At 40.7% G+C, this 15,214-nt stretch overlaps 1 protein-coding gene across 1 annotated transcript; it reads right to left on the bottom strand.

Moving 5' to 3' along the window:
• Positions 1 to 385: 385 nt before the first annotated feature.
• LOC127299106 (WD repeat-containing protein 26 homolog) lies at positions 386 to 5,653 on the bottom strand. The gene is made up of 5 exons (XM_051329004.2): positions 5,478 to 5,653; positions 3,433 to 4,315; positions 2,747 to 2,848; positions 1,358 to 1,987; positions 386 to 892 (listed from the first exon to the last, which is right to left on the bottom strand). Exons 2-5 carry the CDS (start codon positions 4,219 to 4,221, stop codon positions 623 to 625), a joined length of 1,791 nt encoding a protein of 596 aa, XP_051184964.1. The 5' UTR covers positions 4,222 to 4,315; positions 5,478 to 5,653; the 3' UTR covers positions 386 to 622.
• Positions 5,654 to 15,214: the final 9,561 nt, after the last annotated feature.

Below are 15,214 nucleotides of genomic sequence, written 5' to 3'. Positions count from 1 at the left end.
ATTCTAAGATGGTTTGGACATATTCAGCGAATGACTCCAGAAGCTTGCATAGTGGACGGCTAAAACATGCTAATACTGTCAAGGGATGACGGGTAGACCAAACTTGACATGGGAGAAGTCCGTAAAGAGAGAAAGAGACGCATGAAAGCTTGCTATCCATGTGCCAGAACCATGAATTGGTTACGAGATCTTATAGGTTTCACCTCTAGCCTACCCCAACTTGTTTGGGAATAAACGCTGCAATTGCTAATTCAACAACTTTTAAGGGTCAGATCATTTATCTTCATTTCGTTTACATATTCAGGCAAATAATGCATAAATTTGGATCACATTTTTGGCTGCCATCTCAATCATCACATAATAATTAGAACAAAGAATGCTGCTATAAATGTAAAGTTTTGTATCCAGCTTGAATTGAGAAATAAATGTGACAGGATGGTGGTGCTGGTGGAACAAGGGAGATGGTGCATAGAAACCAAGCAGGTTTCTCACCTCCCCCACACCTGTGCTGCAGCTTTGTCTTAAACTATTGTGTTCTTCCTGGGCGAAGGGAAGTAAAGCATAAGCAAAGGAGGATTTACAAATGAAGCCGATCATACGTTTGCATGGGGGCTACAAAGGATCATTTGCTGCGGCTGCCATTGCACTGGTGAACGAAACCATTGCCGTTGGCGCTGCCATTCATATGGGCTCCGTTGCTGCTACTGCTGCTGCCAACGTCCTTTCGCTTAGCGCTGGCCTTCTTCAGTCCCCATATACGTATACTGTGATCGTCACTCGCAGATGCGAGCATATGTGGATTTGTAGGGTTCCAGCTTACACAGTTGACTGCCCCAGAGTGGCCAGATAGAGTCTCGATAACATCTCCTGTAGCTCTGTGCCATATATATACCTGACAGAGAAGATGTCATGACATTGAGTTGTCAAAACAAACCAACCACTGGATAGTTGTTTTCGATGGCACTTAAACGACCAAACAAAATTTCACCAAAACATTAGTGATTGACTAGACTAGCTTACAAAATTCAGCTTTTAACTATATACACTAGATAAATTCTCCCACCCCATTTTACTGCCACCTAACAGGTATATGGATCATGAGTGCCATTACTAGATGACTTCATGACATCCATATAAGTAGTACCAATTCATCCGCAAAAACGACTGGTTCACAAGAAATAAATGATCAGAAGATTCCCAAAACATATCGTGTATTCCAGTTAAACGTTCACTCTATCCACCATACGTATATCATTAGACGTGTAATAAAAGCAGTAACTAATATGCAACATACCAAATATACTGAACAAAAGCTTGTGTAGAGTATCTAGATAAAGAATCAATCAATACATCATACCTTTGAATCTTCACTGCCACTGGCAATGAAAGCCTGCTCTGAACCACCAAAGCACGATCTTATCACAAAACGGCTGCGCTTATGGCCAGTATACTGTCTAACTCTACTGGGTTCATTCCTTATGTTCCACAAATGAATCTCCTCGTTTACAAGATTTACAAGCAAGAAATCACCATCTTCAGAAAGAGAAAATGAAGTGATTGTATCTTCCTCTTCAATCAGCCTCTCCTGTTTCGTGTCCCTATTGAATAAAAGAATTGTGCAATCTCTACTCATACTTATTATAAGTTCACCATCTTTTGCTACAGCAAGATCAGATGTTTTTGATGATCTCTGCCCTTTCCAGCAATATACTTCTTTACCATCTAAATCCCACAAGCAAAGGGTTTGATCAGATAAACCCGCCAATATTTGCTTTCCATCTGGAAACCAACCGCATGACATCAAACCAAGGCCAGGTTTTTCATAAACATGGATACATTCGCCAGATTCAACATCCCAACGTCTGATGGCTTCTTCCATTCCACATGTGAGAAGCTGGCGATCATCAGGGCTCCAGGCAACCATCATCACTGGTTTCTCATGACCAGTCAATATGTGCTTCAGCAATAGTTCTCCATCTTCATCGACCTAGGAAACGAATACTCACATTACTGCAAGCAAGTGGAGGATCGATTTGTGTTGCATCAACTATCAAAATGATAGTGAAAATGTAAAAATTCACCATTATTATCAGTACATACAAGAGCATGTGCATCCTGAACTACATATTATAATGCAGTTAAATTCCTGGAACAATAATGAAGAGGAAAACTGAATATCAGGTTCATGTGCATCCGAATCTTGACGCAATTGAAGCGTTGAGAACGCAGTGCTGGATTTTTTTCTAGAAAGTATTACTTCGGGAAGATTCGAACGAGGAACCACACCATGTCCTCAACCACAAAAAAAGTCAGAACACCTTTAATAAGCCTCATATGCATAAAAGACAAGTTATATGGTTGTGGGGTTGTTCACTGAACTGGGACCAGCTGAGGCGAATACAATTTCATGTTCAACAGTGACAGGCTAAGAGTAAAGTATCAGGCTACAAGATCATGAAGCAATTCTGACAAACATATTAATCAAATTTTCTAAGTCAACATGGTCCAAATCAGATAGGTTCGAACGAAACTAAACGTAAAATGTATTTTTTATTCTTAATTTGCATTTAAAACAAAAACAAATTCTAGATATAATTTTTTGGGAAAACAGCAGGTGAACAAAAAAAGCATCAATGAGGTCGTACAGTTTCAAGTTTTCACATGAGGCACTAAATGGGAAGTAAGGGGCAAATCACTGCACTGCTGAACACCTCATGAAATATGGCAAAGTTAGAAGCATAGTTACCTTCCATATGATTGCAGATTTATCATTTGATGCTGAGGCTAAATATTTCCCATTGTTTGAAAATTGAAGAAACCATACTTCGTCACGGTGTGAACGTAAAACCTGCAACAATTTTTTGGGGCTTTTTGATTATTACAAGTGATAAGATATGTGGCTAGAGGCATGTCACTGTGCAACAAGTTTGGTCAGTTTTAGTTCTTACATCTAGGCATTTACTGTTTTACAATATGAATGAGGGCACATCTTCTCTTGTCAAGGAAAGTCTGCCCTCAGCTGACAGAATGTTTTCATGAGCAAAATAAATACTCCCTCCGTTCTTTTTTAATTGACTCGGATTTAGTACAAGTTTGTACTAAATTTGAGTCAATTAAAAAGGAACAGAGGGAGTAGCACTCAACTTACATCTATCATTTTCTCATAGAAAAGTATTTCCACTATAGTAATCAGAATCTGCCCTTTCCAACCTAAGCATATCTTAGCGAAATATTCAAGATGCTTAGACATGTTTTTAACAATCTTGAAGTGATAACAAAGGTACAGAAGTAGTTAACCAAAGAGCAGAACATGAGACTTACCAACACTTCTTATGTGGGTTCTTAAGCAATATAGGCAAATAATAGCAAGTATACAACCTTGATTTGAAACATGCAGTAAATGCAAGCACTGACATCAGCATGAGTTCTTACCTGCAGTGTTCGAGATGGTATCTGATCCTTCCCACAGTGATGATCAACATAAAGCGACAAGCCATCAATAGAATTATGGAGGTAACAAGCTTCACGTTGTACAGTAAGTGCCTGTTCAACTATATTCTCTAACCTCCTCTCGGGAACCATAACAGTAGGGGGGAGCACCTTTTGCAATTCCTCTAGGAGCTTAAGACGTGAGTTGCACGCTTCAGTTCCAAGCTTCGAAAACGCAAGCAAGACGTTTTGTGGAGAAGAAATTATGCAACTTGACATTTCATGAACTCGTCTTCTGTTAACACCAAGGGGGGATATTTCACTGCGCAAAGTCTTTATGGCACCCATTAGGTTGTCATTTCTCAAATGTTCAAAAAATTTCTGCTCCAATAACAAAAATGCAGCAGACTTGACAGTGTTTTCATCCAGAAGGCCAAGTTTATTCAAGGTAGCTACTGCACTGTCCCAATTTCCATCAAGCACCTGCTTTCTGAAAAGATTCACCAAGGGGGAATGCAATGTTATACCAGATTCTTCCTCGAGGACAGCTCCACTTTTTTCATATCCAAGAGTATAGAGAGCTTTTGTGATTATCCTCACAAATTCGTCCTTCTTAATGACACCTTTGGAACCAACCATAACTTCTTTCCCCTGGGAAGTCAAAGGTCTAGCCATTGTACCTCCCAAAGGGTTAACAGATTTCGAATAACAGAGACCGTCTAAACTTGCAGACTCTACTGAGGATGGTCTTGCGCGTTTTGAGGGTGGTTCATCATCTTCAAAACCTCCCATGAAATGCCAAAGTCAGCCCATATATAATTTTACTACTGCAGAGATGATTTGCGCAAGCTCCAGAAAAAGGCCCTTCAACTAATTCTGTAGGTTACTGCAGATAAATATCATTAATTAAATAGTCAGCTATGAATTATCAAATGCAGCCAATAACCAAGAATCTTATCTCAATCATTTTACGACTAACAATACAAACCAACCAGGCAAAATTGGCATAACAGCAAGAAATAGAAACGATGCATGTAAAGAAAGGAAGACACTGCAGGGACACACAATGTACCACTAAATTTAATCAAACAGGAGCTACTCTGCCCATGTAACGCACATATGAGCAAATGTGAATCACAGTTCACAGCACTGTGTAACTCCCATAGACGCAAGCCACATGTTGAAGTGCTCCCAATTATTATAATTTCGAATGTGCTGCCCCATCACACTTGACTGCGATTATCAATCATCGCATTGTATCCGAAAGAGAAAAAAAAACATGGAATTTTGAGTTACAACTCAGAGGCCTATGTTAAGGTTCATCAATCAACAAGTAATAAGCTAACAGGACTCAAGCTTGTACTGTATGATGCCTTACCTGCCACCATATAGTAAACAGAACAAAATCAGGCTGGACCAGTGTATCCAAAGACAAGTTATAATCCATAAATTCAAAAACAACTACATAATGTAGCTCATGAGTGTCCATATAGCATCGCAATTTTTTTGAGCATCGGGCAAATAGTAAGCCACGAGATATATCACTCGATAGTGAGACACCAGTGACGGCTATTCTATATTGCCATGAACTAGCAGATGAAACGGTGGACAGTTGCTAAAACACGAGAAAGGGTTTCCCCACATTGGAACCCTACCCCCTTGTTGGCAATATATCACCAGTACTTAATCCTCACTCCCTGATAACACCAGTCCACTAAGACTAATCGAACGCAGTTAACTATGATCCAATTATGCAATCCACGACATAAAGTTACCGCCGCCTGATAAGTTGCCGCCCTAAATCGCAGAGTTCCTGCCCAACCGCGTGCCCCTTGCGATCCAACCAATCCACGTCAGCTGATAATAACAAGAAACTAAAGCAAAGCGGCGGAGCGACGGGGACCGGCCATCCGACAACCCGTTCTCAGGGGAGTTCATCGTCGTTCCTGCACGCGCCGCGGCAGGAACCCCTCTCTCCCAGACGGCCAGACCCACACCCGCGCGTCGGGGAGCAGAGAGCGGGGATTAGCGATCGGAAGGGCCCTGACCTCGGATCCACGCTGGTTCGCGCGAGGAAGGCCCGAATCGGCGCGGGACGGTGGGGGGCTCGCCTGCGGTGGGGTGGCTGGAGGCGGTGGATTGGGTAGGGAGAGAGGGAGAGATGGGGAAGAAAGAGATTGGTGTCTTCTTGGCTTGGGAAAGAGGGGAACCGACTGAATAGAAAAGCGGAGGAGAGGTTAGAGAGAGAGAGAGATGATCATGCCAGGGAAAGTCTGTGCTAATTAACCCAACTAGTTGGAGTATTTCGGTACGGTCTAACACTTGACAATACTCGGTGCACGCAAGAGTTCCTAAAAAGATACTACACGCCAGTGCCCTGTAAAAAACAGTACACCCAAATCAATTGGATATAAGCAATGAAAATGTATGTACCACAACAGAGGATATATTTTCAAGTTGCAAAAAATACGGTTCTTAAACCACGAGTTTCTGTTTAAAAAAACACGAAACTTTATTATTCTCTTATAAATTCTAGCCAGTGCCATTTGTTTGTTATCCGTGTGGCTGATATATCACGTATCTATGCATTTTGAAGTTTATTAGTATATTAATTCTCATGTTAGGTCCAATGGTTATCATGTTTTTTTAATGGATTGTTATTCAGTTATTGAGATTTTCCACTTAATCAGAATTATTTGTTATTTAATCCTCAAAGGTATGAAATCCTTTTTCGTTCTAAGCTTTAGAAACCTTATAGAGCCCAATTAAATAGAGAAAAAGTCTTCCAAAATAAAAAAATTTAGAAGTAAAGAGGACACACACTAGGAGCACCAAAGGCATGGCTACCCCGAGAGGAGTTATGTGGGCTAAAAGTCCACCCCATTGTCAATTTGTGTCATCCTTCAGTGAAGGACCCCATTTTGATCTATACCGCATTCGGATTTTTTCACGGCATAGAGGGTGATACGAGACAAAGCACAAAACAGAGAAACGGAAGACTGGCGCTGAACAAGATTGAACAGGGAACCGTCATACTATCGATGTAAACCCTGAGTGATCCTTGCGGGAAAGGGACCTATTTGTGACGTCACTCTGCATTTGGAGTCCCAGCGAATTACTAGATGCATTAGACATTATCGTCAAGCTCTTTTCTAGAGGTGATGTTGGAGATGTATTGTTGGTATCCCCTCTCTTAGATTTGCAAAAAATATGGTTCGTAAACCACGAGTTTTTGTTTAAAAAAACACGAAAGTTTATTATTCTCTCATAAATTAAAGCCAGTGTCATATGTTCGTTACCCGTGTGGCTGATATATCACGTATATGTGCATTTTGAAGTTTATTATTACTCATGTTAGGTGCAATGGTTATCATGTTTCTTTTTAATGTATTGTTATTCAATTATTGAGATCTTCCATTTAATCAGAATTATTTGTTATTTAGTTCTCAAAGGTATGAAATCCTTTTTCGTACTAAGTTTGAAACCTTCTAGGGCCAATTAAATAGAGAAACAAAATTCCAAAATATTTTTATCATAAATAAAGAGGACACACATCAGGAGCACCAAAGGCGTGGCTACCCCTAGCGGCGTTGTGGGGGCTAAAATTCCACCGGGTCGTCAATTTGTGCCATCCTTCAGCAAAGGACTCCATTTTGACCTATACCCCCTTCGCATTTTTTCGCATCATAGATGCCGATACGAGACAAAGCACAAAACAGAGAAACGGAAGACTGCCGCCTGAAGAAGATTAAACAAGGAACCGTCATACTATCGATGTAAACCCTGAGTCATCCTTGTGGGAAAGAGACCGCTTTGTGACATCACTCTGCATTTGGAGTCCCAGCTAATTACTAGATGCCTTAGACATTATTGTCAAGCTCTTTTCTAGAGGTGTTGCTGGAGATGTATTGTTGGTATCTCCTCTCTTAGATTTGTTTTTGTTTCTCTTAGTTTTCTTGGTTTTGCTAGTTGTCTTTCATAAACCATTTTTCTTGAAAAAGATGTCGTCTAAACATGCGTCCTTATAAAATAAAAAACACCATAAAAACTTGTGTTATGGTTGTGAGTCGAATGATCTTAAATTCCTTGCCAAATTGTCTTCATCTAAAGATGCTAATTCTTGTGGTGTATATTTTGCAACCGTTAATGTTTTGAATGAAAGAAACTATGTTAGCGAGGAAAGTTACTCTATAAGTGATGATGAGGAGCATTGCAAAGTTTTATTATAAGGTAGTGTTTCATATTATGGTCCTATTTTCCTTGACGATTCTCTATGTGAAATAGTGTTGTCTAGTTAATGGGAGGGTAAAATTGATACTAATGCTTGTTGTCTACCATAGAGGAGAATTATACTTATGTTGAGAACTAGCATTTATGTTCTCCACGTGATTAATCTATTGTAACCTCAACGTTGAGTTTGATATTAATTCTAGCAATTACATTGAGAATGCTTTTGTTTGCCATTGTAATTCTAAATGTCCTCTTCATTTGCAAATATTTTCGAAGTTGCCTCTTTCTAGAGGTCATGTTGAATTTTCCTTTACTATCTACAACTGTTGTGAACGAGGAGAGTGTTTTCTTGGTTTTGATGTTCTAAAGAATCCTCTTTATTTGCCTAGTTTTTTTAAAAAATTGCAATTTCCTACCTCGCTTGTTTTGACTATTTATTGTCCTAGCAAGTTTTTTTTCAAAATTCTATTGCATTGGAGGAGGGTTAAACCTAAATGTTATTTGGCAATATTTTTTCTCTATTTTAGAATGTTAAAAATATTAGACTTTTTCAAAAATAAAGTGTCAAGTTTAGCTTTTGCTCCTTCTTTTCGTGTTTGTTGTTTTTTGCATGTTTGTTGTTTACTCATGATTTTTTGCCGTATATTAGAAACTCTTAAATTCTACTTTTTTATCACAAAAGCATGTTTTAGTCATCTCCCTACCCTATTTTCTGATATTTTGAAAGTTCATAAAATTCCTTTCATCCAACAACTATTTTACAACACATAATATGCCATTTTATTACAAGCGTGGGTGATACCTTCGAATACAGATATAGTATAGTTTCTTTTTTCCTTACAACCTACGTTTATTGAATCCTGGGAAGTAATTTCTTGGTGTAATATCACTTGGAACTAAAACTTTGAGAACTTTGTAGAATTCCTTGTTTTCCGAATCAAACATTATCTTTTTGTGGGGTTTTATCAATAGATGAAAATAGACTAGGGCTAAGGTTTCACATGCAGCCTTGCACTCACAAATGAGGCATAAAGTTTAAAATGAAGCACAATATGTGTTCGATAATAAATAGAGATTCATGGATACTGGTGGGCCATGCATCCTAATAACACCAATGTATGCACTATGGATTGAGTTGTCCAGACTTACTCCTATAACTTGTGGGAGGTCCTATGGTTTACTAAAATTAAAAAAGACCACAACATTAAGATGTATGACATGAAAGTTAATTCATAAAGAAGTTACTTCTAGCCAACCTACCCCCCCCCCCCCTTCACCGTATTTCACGTATATGACCTTCATCTTCTTCTCTACTCTCTCCTTTTAACTTTCGATCTTCTCGGTCATGGGTACCTGCCAAGTCCTACGATGGAGGCAAATACTAGAGACAAATAGATGGATCTTCGAATACACAAATAAATAAACAACCCCATAACAATTAAATGTGCATATTGTTGCGAGACTAGACCTCATGAGGACTACTCACACATAATTAGATCAGAAATTATAAATATTGCACCAAAAATCCTTGATACATGAATAACAAATAGTCTCACAATGTCATCAATCGTGAAGGAATCAGCATATGTTAGGTCCAGCATTTGGGGCAGGAAGAGCAACAAAAAAGTCCTCTGGATCAAGCGAGACACCGCCGATGATCTAGCTCAAGTGAAGGGCCATGGTTCTTACCGCTAGATGTGTTGGTGCAGAAGTTGGTGGCGTGTCACCCGGGCAGTGCATTCCTTCTACTCGTCTCTTACTACTCCTTGATCTTGTCGGTGAAGACACAAACTATGGTGAGCTTGCTTCGCCACCGACTTGCTACTTCTCCGACTCCGCCTAGAGCAACCGTAGGTGAGGTGCATCTGCCTCTTCACACACATGCAAGGTGGAACGGCGATCAGGAGGTGCTTGTCTATTTTCTACCTTCGGGGACGAAGGAGAGGGTTGGTTATGTATCCAACAATCACGTGATGGATGCGCTAGCACTCTCTCCTTTATATAGGGAGTGGGTGAGGGCACACTCCTAGGTGTCTGACACCCCAAAACTCCAACCCTAGTCAAAGTGGGTCCAACCCATTGACATGTGTCCTTGTTTTTCTAAGTCTCCACTTAGCCGTCTTCGGTTAGTCGAATCACATCTTGATAGTTACACTCTCTTTAGTTTGTGACCCCAGAGGCTCAAGATAAGATGGACACAATTTTGTGAGTCTCGCTTAGAACTGATAGACGTCAGTTTCTTCTAGCAAAGGTTGTTGGCTCCCGGATGCCTATAAGTATCCTATTAATGTGGTATTATTTCTAAGTCCCATTGCCTCACGATAATTGTGTTAAGATGCAGGCGAGATACTTGTCATGCTAGTACCAGTTGAACTCTCTTTTCTCATCATGCGAGATACACCTTAGTCACAAAACCTCGATTGGCACTTAGTCACGTTGTGCATGGTCATGCTTCCAAATCATATCACACAAGAGGGCCCAAATAATAACTCTATGTGGTAGACGGGCAAATTCTACCTTGGTCAAACCACGTCACGCGGCTTGATTCCTACACGGTTAAAGAGCCTCCTTTATAGCTACCAGTTACAGACAATATTTGGTAACCTCGAAGCCAAATTGTCCACAAACGAGATCATGCGAAACCTCATGTGTAAGGATTCCATTGCTCAAGCTAGTGCATGAAGAATTGCTCGTTATGACTTGATATTTGGATCAATCCCCCTAGCATGACCATTTTGCTTAGCCCTTGTAATCCTCAAAACATCTCTATGCACATGAAAGGTGGAACCTAATCATCGTCCACCTTACACATTAATCTCGGTATTGTGTGTCCAGTACAACCTGTGACAACTAAGGTAAAAAAATGCATAAATTAATTAAGCACAAGGTTCCACATCCGGATCATATCCAACAACATGTGCAATAGTTCATACATAGGGCCTTATATTATGAATACAAGACGGATAGTGATGCCTATAGGGAACCAATCCTAATAGATTACAAGTAGGTGGATATGGAGATAGAGGGGGATGGAGTGGTGATGGTGGCGGCATAGCTTTGGAGATGGAATGCGGATGTGGTTTATGTGGACGGTCCTCTATTTTCGTGATGCTCTGCTCCTCTTATGGCCTGGGTGCCTTCACGAAATATCTTCCATTTGATCATACGGTCCACCGACATATGGTAGGGCGGAAGGTACAGCCATTCCCTCTCCCCGTACCAAGGTCGTTTAGTCGTTTGTAACATGGTTTCAAAGGCTGGTTTACTTGGGAAAAGTTTGCTTGTAATTCTAATTTAATTTGGTCAGGTTTTATCATAATGCGCACATATCTGCATAGAAATAAATAAGCAAAGAGATTTTCACACCTATGCAATTACCAATGATTAGTGGCAGGTCTAGAGAGATAATCTCATCATAATGGTACTAGTATATATCGAGTTTAAATGAGGATAAAGATGAGTTAATTTCCACTCATCAATGTGTTTCGGTCCTCAAACTGATTTTATCTTGGATCTGAAACCACTTTTTGATGTTACTCACTTACACAACACTTTTGGTATTCAAAATTAAAATTATTTTGAAGATTTACGCAACACCTAAGTTTTTTTTATATCATGCACTTCCACAGAGGTGTAGACCCTACCTTCCAGCAAAAGCCTCTCCCTAAGCTTTTTGTAAACTTGAAAAAGGGCCTCTTCAATTCTAATTTGAAGTATGTTATCGGCATCTCATCATTTCAGCTATAGATTGGATTCAGACTTACTTGCCTTATTGGATCTCTAGGTATCATTGGACCATATGTGATCACATGGATATACTATTGAATAGTTCTCTCGTGTGGACCAAAAGAATGCGTGCCTGAAACATATCTATGAGTGATGTTGCCTACATGATAAGCTCCATCTGTTTATCCTAATGAAATAAATGTTGCACAAGTATGAGTAAAATCGACCCTACAATTTACCTAATGTTTGGGAAGGAAGAGTGTTACGAGTGATTACCGATGTCGTGGGGGATAAAGGGGAGGAGCCGCTATCGGAGATTTATGTCCACGCCACCGCCGATGTCGAACGAAGATGTGGGGATTTTCCCTATGACTGGAGGTGGCCGACTAGAAGGGAGGGGGTGGGGGTTGATATTAGCTCTGACACCAAACCATGCTAGGAATATTACATCTAGCGTGGCTGTGTTGGGTGGATGCGGGGAACCACATGCCCATAAAAAAGTTCTTACAACTGTAGTCCTCTAGTTTTCATTTTCTCTAGTTTAAAGTGTTCTGAACTCACAAGGGTACAATAGTAATATCCAGGCTGCCCTTAACTTGGTGTGATGGTTATATTTCATTGTTTGTAGATAAGATATTGAATGATCTTCATGTGCTGCAGGTGCGGGTTTCGGAAGAATAGTTAGTATCATGTATGTGCATATACTAGGAAAATAAAAATAAAATGCATGTAATATGTGTCGGCCTTTAATTTGGAACAGAGAGAGACATCAGAGTTTTTATTTTCTTCAGAAGTGGCAGTTTTGAACCAGACATGCATCTAGCAACAATTAGCTAGCTAGCTAGGATAGTTGGTCTCCAAAAAACTAACGGACGAGATCTTGATGGATTCACGTGAGCAGAGCAGCTAGCGTCATCATCCATGTATTTTTGAGGATCTGGAAATCCCCAATATCCATATATAAGAGTCAAAAACCACACCACACTACCGGAAAATAGATCCATTCCGCCAACCCGGAACGACATCCCACCCCGCGTCCATGGCTTAAATTGAAGGCCATAGAAGCGAGGCCACGGTTCGGTGACAACACCGATGGGAAACCCTAATCGATCACAGTAGAGACGTAGACGCTCACAAATACGGACATACACTCACCCGTATGACAGGTCTTGAGATTGACGGAGTCACCATACATACCTCATAGTCGACGGAAAGGTCGCCTTCCACTAAAGACTATTCCGCCTTAATAAGGCATCAAAGTGTTACATCTGAAATTTAAACTTTGATAACTGGAGGTGTCACTCCTCCTACCCACCTAACCTCCTCCATAGACGTGAGAGTTGGGTTCGGTTGGAGGTAGCTCGTACGTTCAGCCGAGCAGATGGCATCTCGACCGGTTTTTGGTAAACACAGGTTTTCCTGATATGAGATGCATGGGCTCGTTTCCTCTTTTGCATAAGCCTGGCTCATGCACCACGACATGTTGCCAAGTCTACCTAAAACCACATACAATTTCAACCACAAACCGCTCACTATTAAGTTGCATAGCAAAGGATATGTGGAAAATTCAATCCGGCTCCCGGATGCATATGCCCCCTCCACCTAAAAAAATATTTTAACTGTTAAAAATTTTACTAATTTTTTATGTACATATCGATAGTTTATGTGCGTTTGTATGGTTTCGGGAAAAACCAACATTTTTCTTGTTGATGTAAAAAGAGAAATATATTTTATCTTTTTTACACATTTCAAACGATAAGTCGAATTTTCATGTAAATACTTTGTGCATACGTAGCATGTGAAGATGTACATGCGAATTTTTTGTTTGAATTTTTTTAATATATCAAAGATGCATTTTAAAATAAAGAGAGCACATGCATCTAAGAGCCAAAACATCACTCCTTGGATCTGTTCCCTTTGAAATGAGGAACATGTTTGACTCTGTAATTTAAACATGGATCGTAAATTTGATATTGTAAGAAAGTGCTTTACATAGATTGTATTGACTTTATGTAACATAATTTTTTGAGAGTAGGGAGGGGGGTTATGCTTGTGATATATTACTCGAAAGTGCCCTTCTTGGTCCATGTTTTGTTACAAAAAAAATAAGAGAAATACACGGAGTTCACATAGCTACTGAGAGATAGCAAAAGGAGCATAAAAACTAGTACACGGTGTTACAAACTGGCCACGAATAGCTCCAGAGAGGTGTGCCGCCATAGTACTTGTCGGACGAGTGTTGACATGAGGCTAGACGCTGACTCTAGTCTTCATCAAGCCATTCAAATGTGGCTATATGGTTGCCGCTCTTGCTGAAGAACACCACTTTCCTTTTAGGTGAAGGAAGCACCAAAGGAGGGAGGACCATGATGACCCACAAGTATAGGGGGTGTATCGCAGTACTTTCGATAAATAAGAGTGTCGAACCCAACGAAGAGCAGAAGGTGTTGACAAGCAGTTTCGATGAAGGATTCACTGTAAATGCTCACTGATGACCCACAAGTATAGGGGATCGCGATAGTCTTCGAGGGAAGTAAAACCCAAATTTATTAATTCGACACAAGGGGAGGTAAAGAATACTTATAAGTCTTAACAACTGAGTTGTCAATTCAGCTGCACCTGAAAAAGCACTAGCAACAAGGATGATGTGAAAGTAACAGTGATATGAGAGCAATAGTAACAGTAACAAAGCAGAAGTAATAGCAATATGAGAGCAATGGCACCAGAAGATAGTTGATACTACTTCCAATGACATGTAGAACGAGTATATGATGATGAAAGATGGACCGGGGTTCCCAGCTATCTACACTAGTGGTAACTCTCCAATAACAAGTGTTGGGTGAACAAATTACAGTCGGGCAATTGATAGGATTGAAATAGCATTAAGACAGAATATCAAGATCATTAATCATGTAGGCATGTTTTCCAATTATAGTCGTACGTGCTCGCAATGAGAAACTTGCACAACATCTTTTGTCCTACCAGCCGGTGGCAGCCGGGCCTCAAGGGAAACTACTGGATATTAAGGTACTCCTTTTAATAGAGCACCGGAGCAAAGCATTAACACTTGGTGAAAACATGTGATCCTCACATCACCGCCATCCCCTCCGGTTGTCCCAATTTCTGTCACTTCGGGGCCTTTGGTTCCGGACAGTGACATGTGCATACAACTTGTAGATACAATCTAAACAATAAGTATAGAGCTCAAATCTAAGATCATGCCACTCGGGCCCTAGTGACAAGCATTACGCATAACAAGATTGCAGCAACAATAACTTCATAAACTTTGTAGATAGACAATCATAACGTAACAATCCATCGGATCCCGACAAACACAACACCGATTACATCAGATGAATCTCAATCATGTAAGGCAGCTCATGAGATCATTGTATTGAAGTACATGGGGGAGAGAATACCAACTAGCTACAGCTAGAACCCATAGTCCATGGGGGAACTACTCACGGAGCATGATGGAGGCGGTGGCGTTGATGGAGATGGCTTCCGGGGGCACTTCCCTGCCCCGACAGGGTGCCGGAACAGAGAGTTCTGTCCCCCGAATTGGAGTTTCGCGACGGTGGTGGCGCCCCTGGAGTCTTTCTGGAGTTTCGTCAAGAGGTACAGTGTTTTTAGGTCGAAAGGGATTTTATAGGCGAAGAGGCAGCGCAGGGGGGCTCCTGGGGGCGCCACACCACAGGCCGGCGCGGGCCCAGGCCAGGCCGCGCCGCCTTATGGTCTGGTGGCCCTCTGGCCCCTCTCCGACTCTTCTTCGGTGTTCTGGATGCTTCCGCGAAAAATAGGAGGTTTGGTCTTCGTTTCGTCGAATTCC

The sequence above is a fragment of the Lolium perenne genome, chromosome 5 (assembly GCF_019359855.2).
Source record: "Lolium perenne isolate Kyuss_39 chromosome 5, Kyuss_2.0, whole genome shotgun sequence".
NCBI classification, from domain to species: domain Eukaryota; kingdom Viridiplantae; phylum Streptophyta; class Magnoliopsida; order Poales; family Poaceae; genus Lolium; species Lolium perenne.
This window is presented reverse-complemented; position numbering and strand designations above follow the sequence as displayed.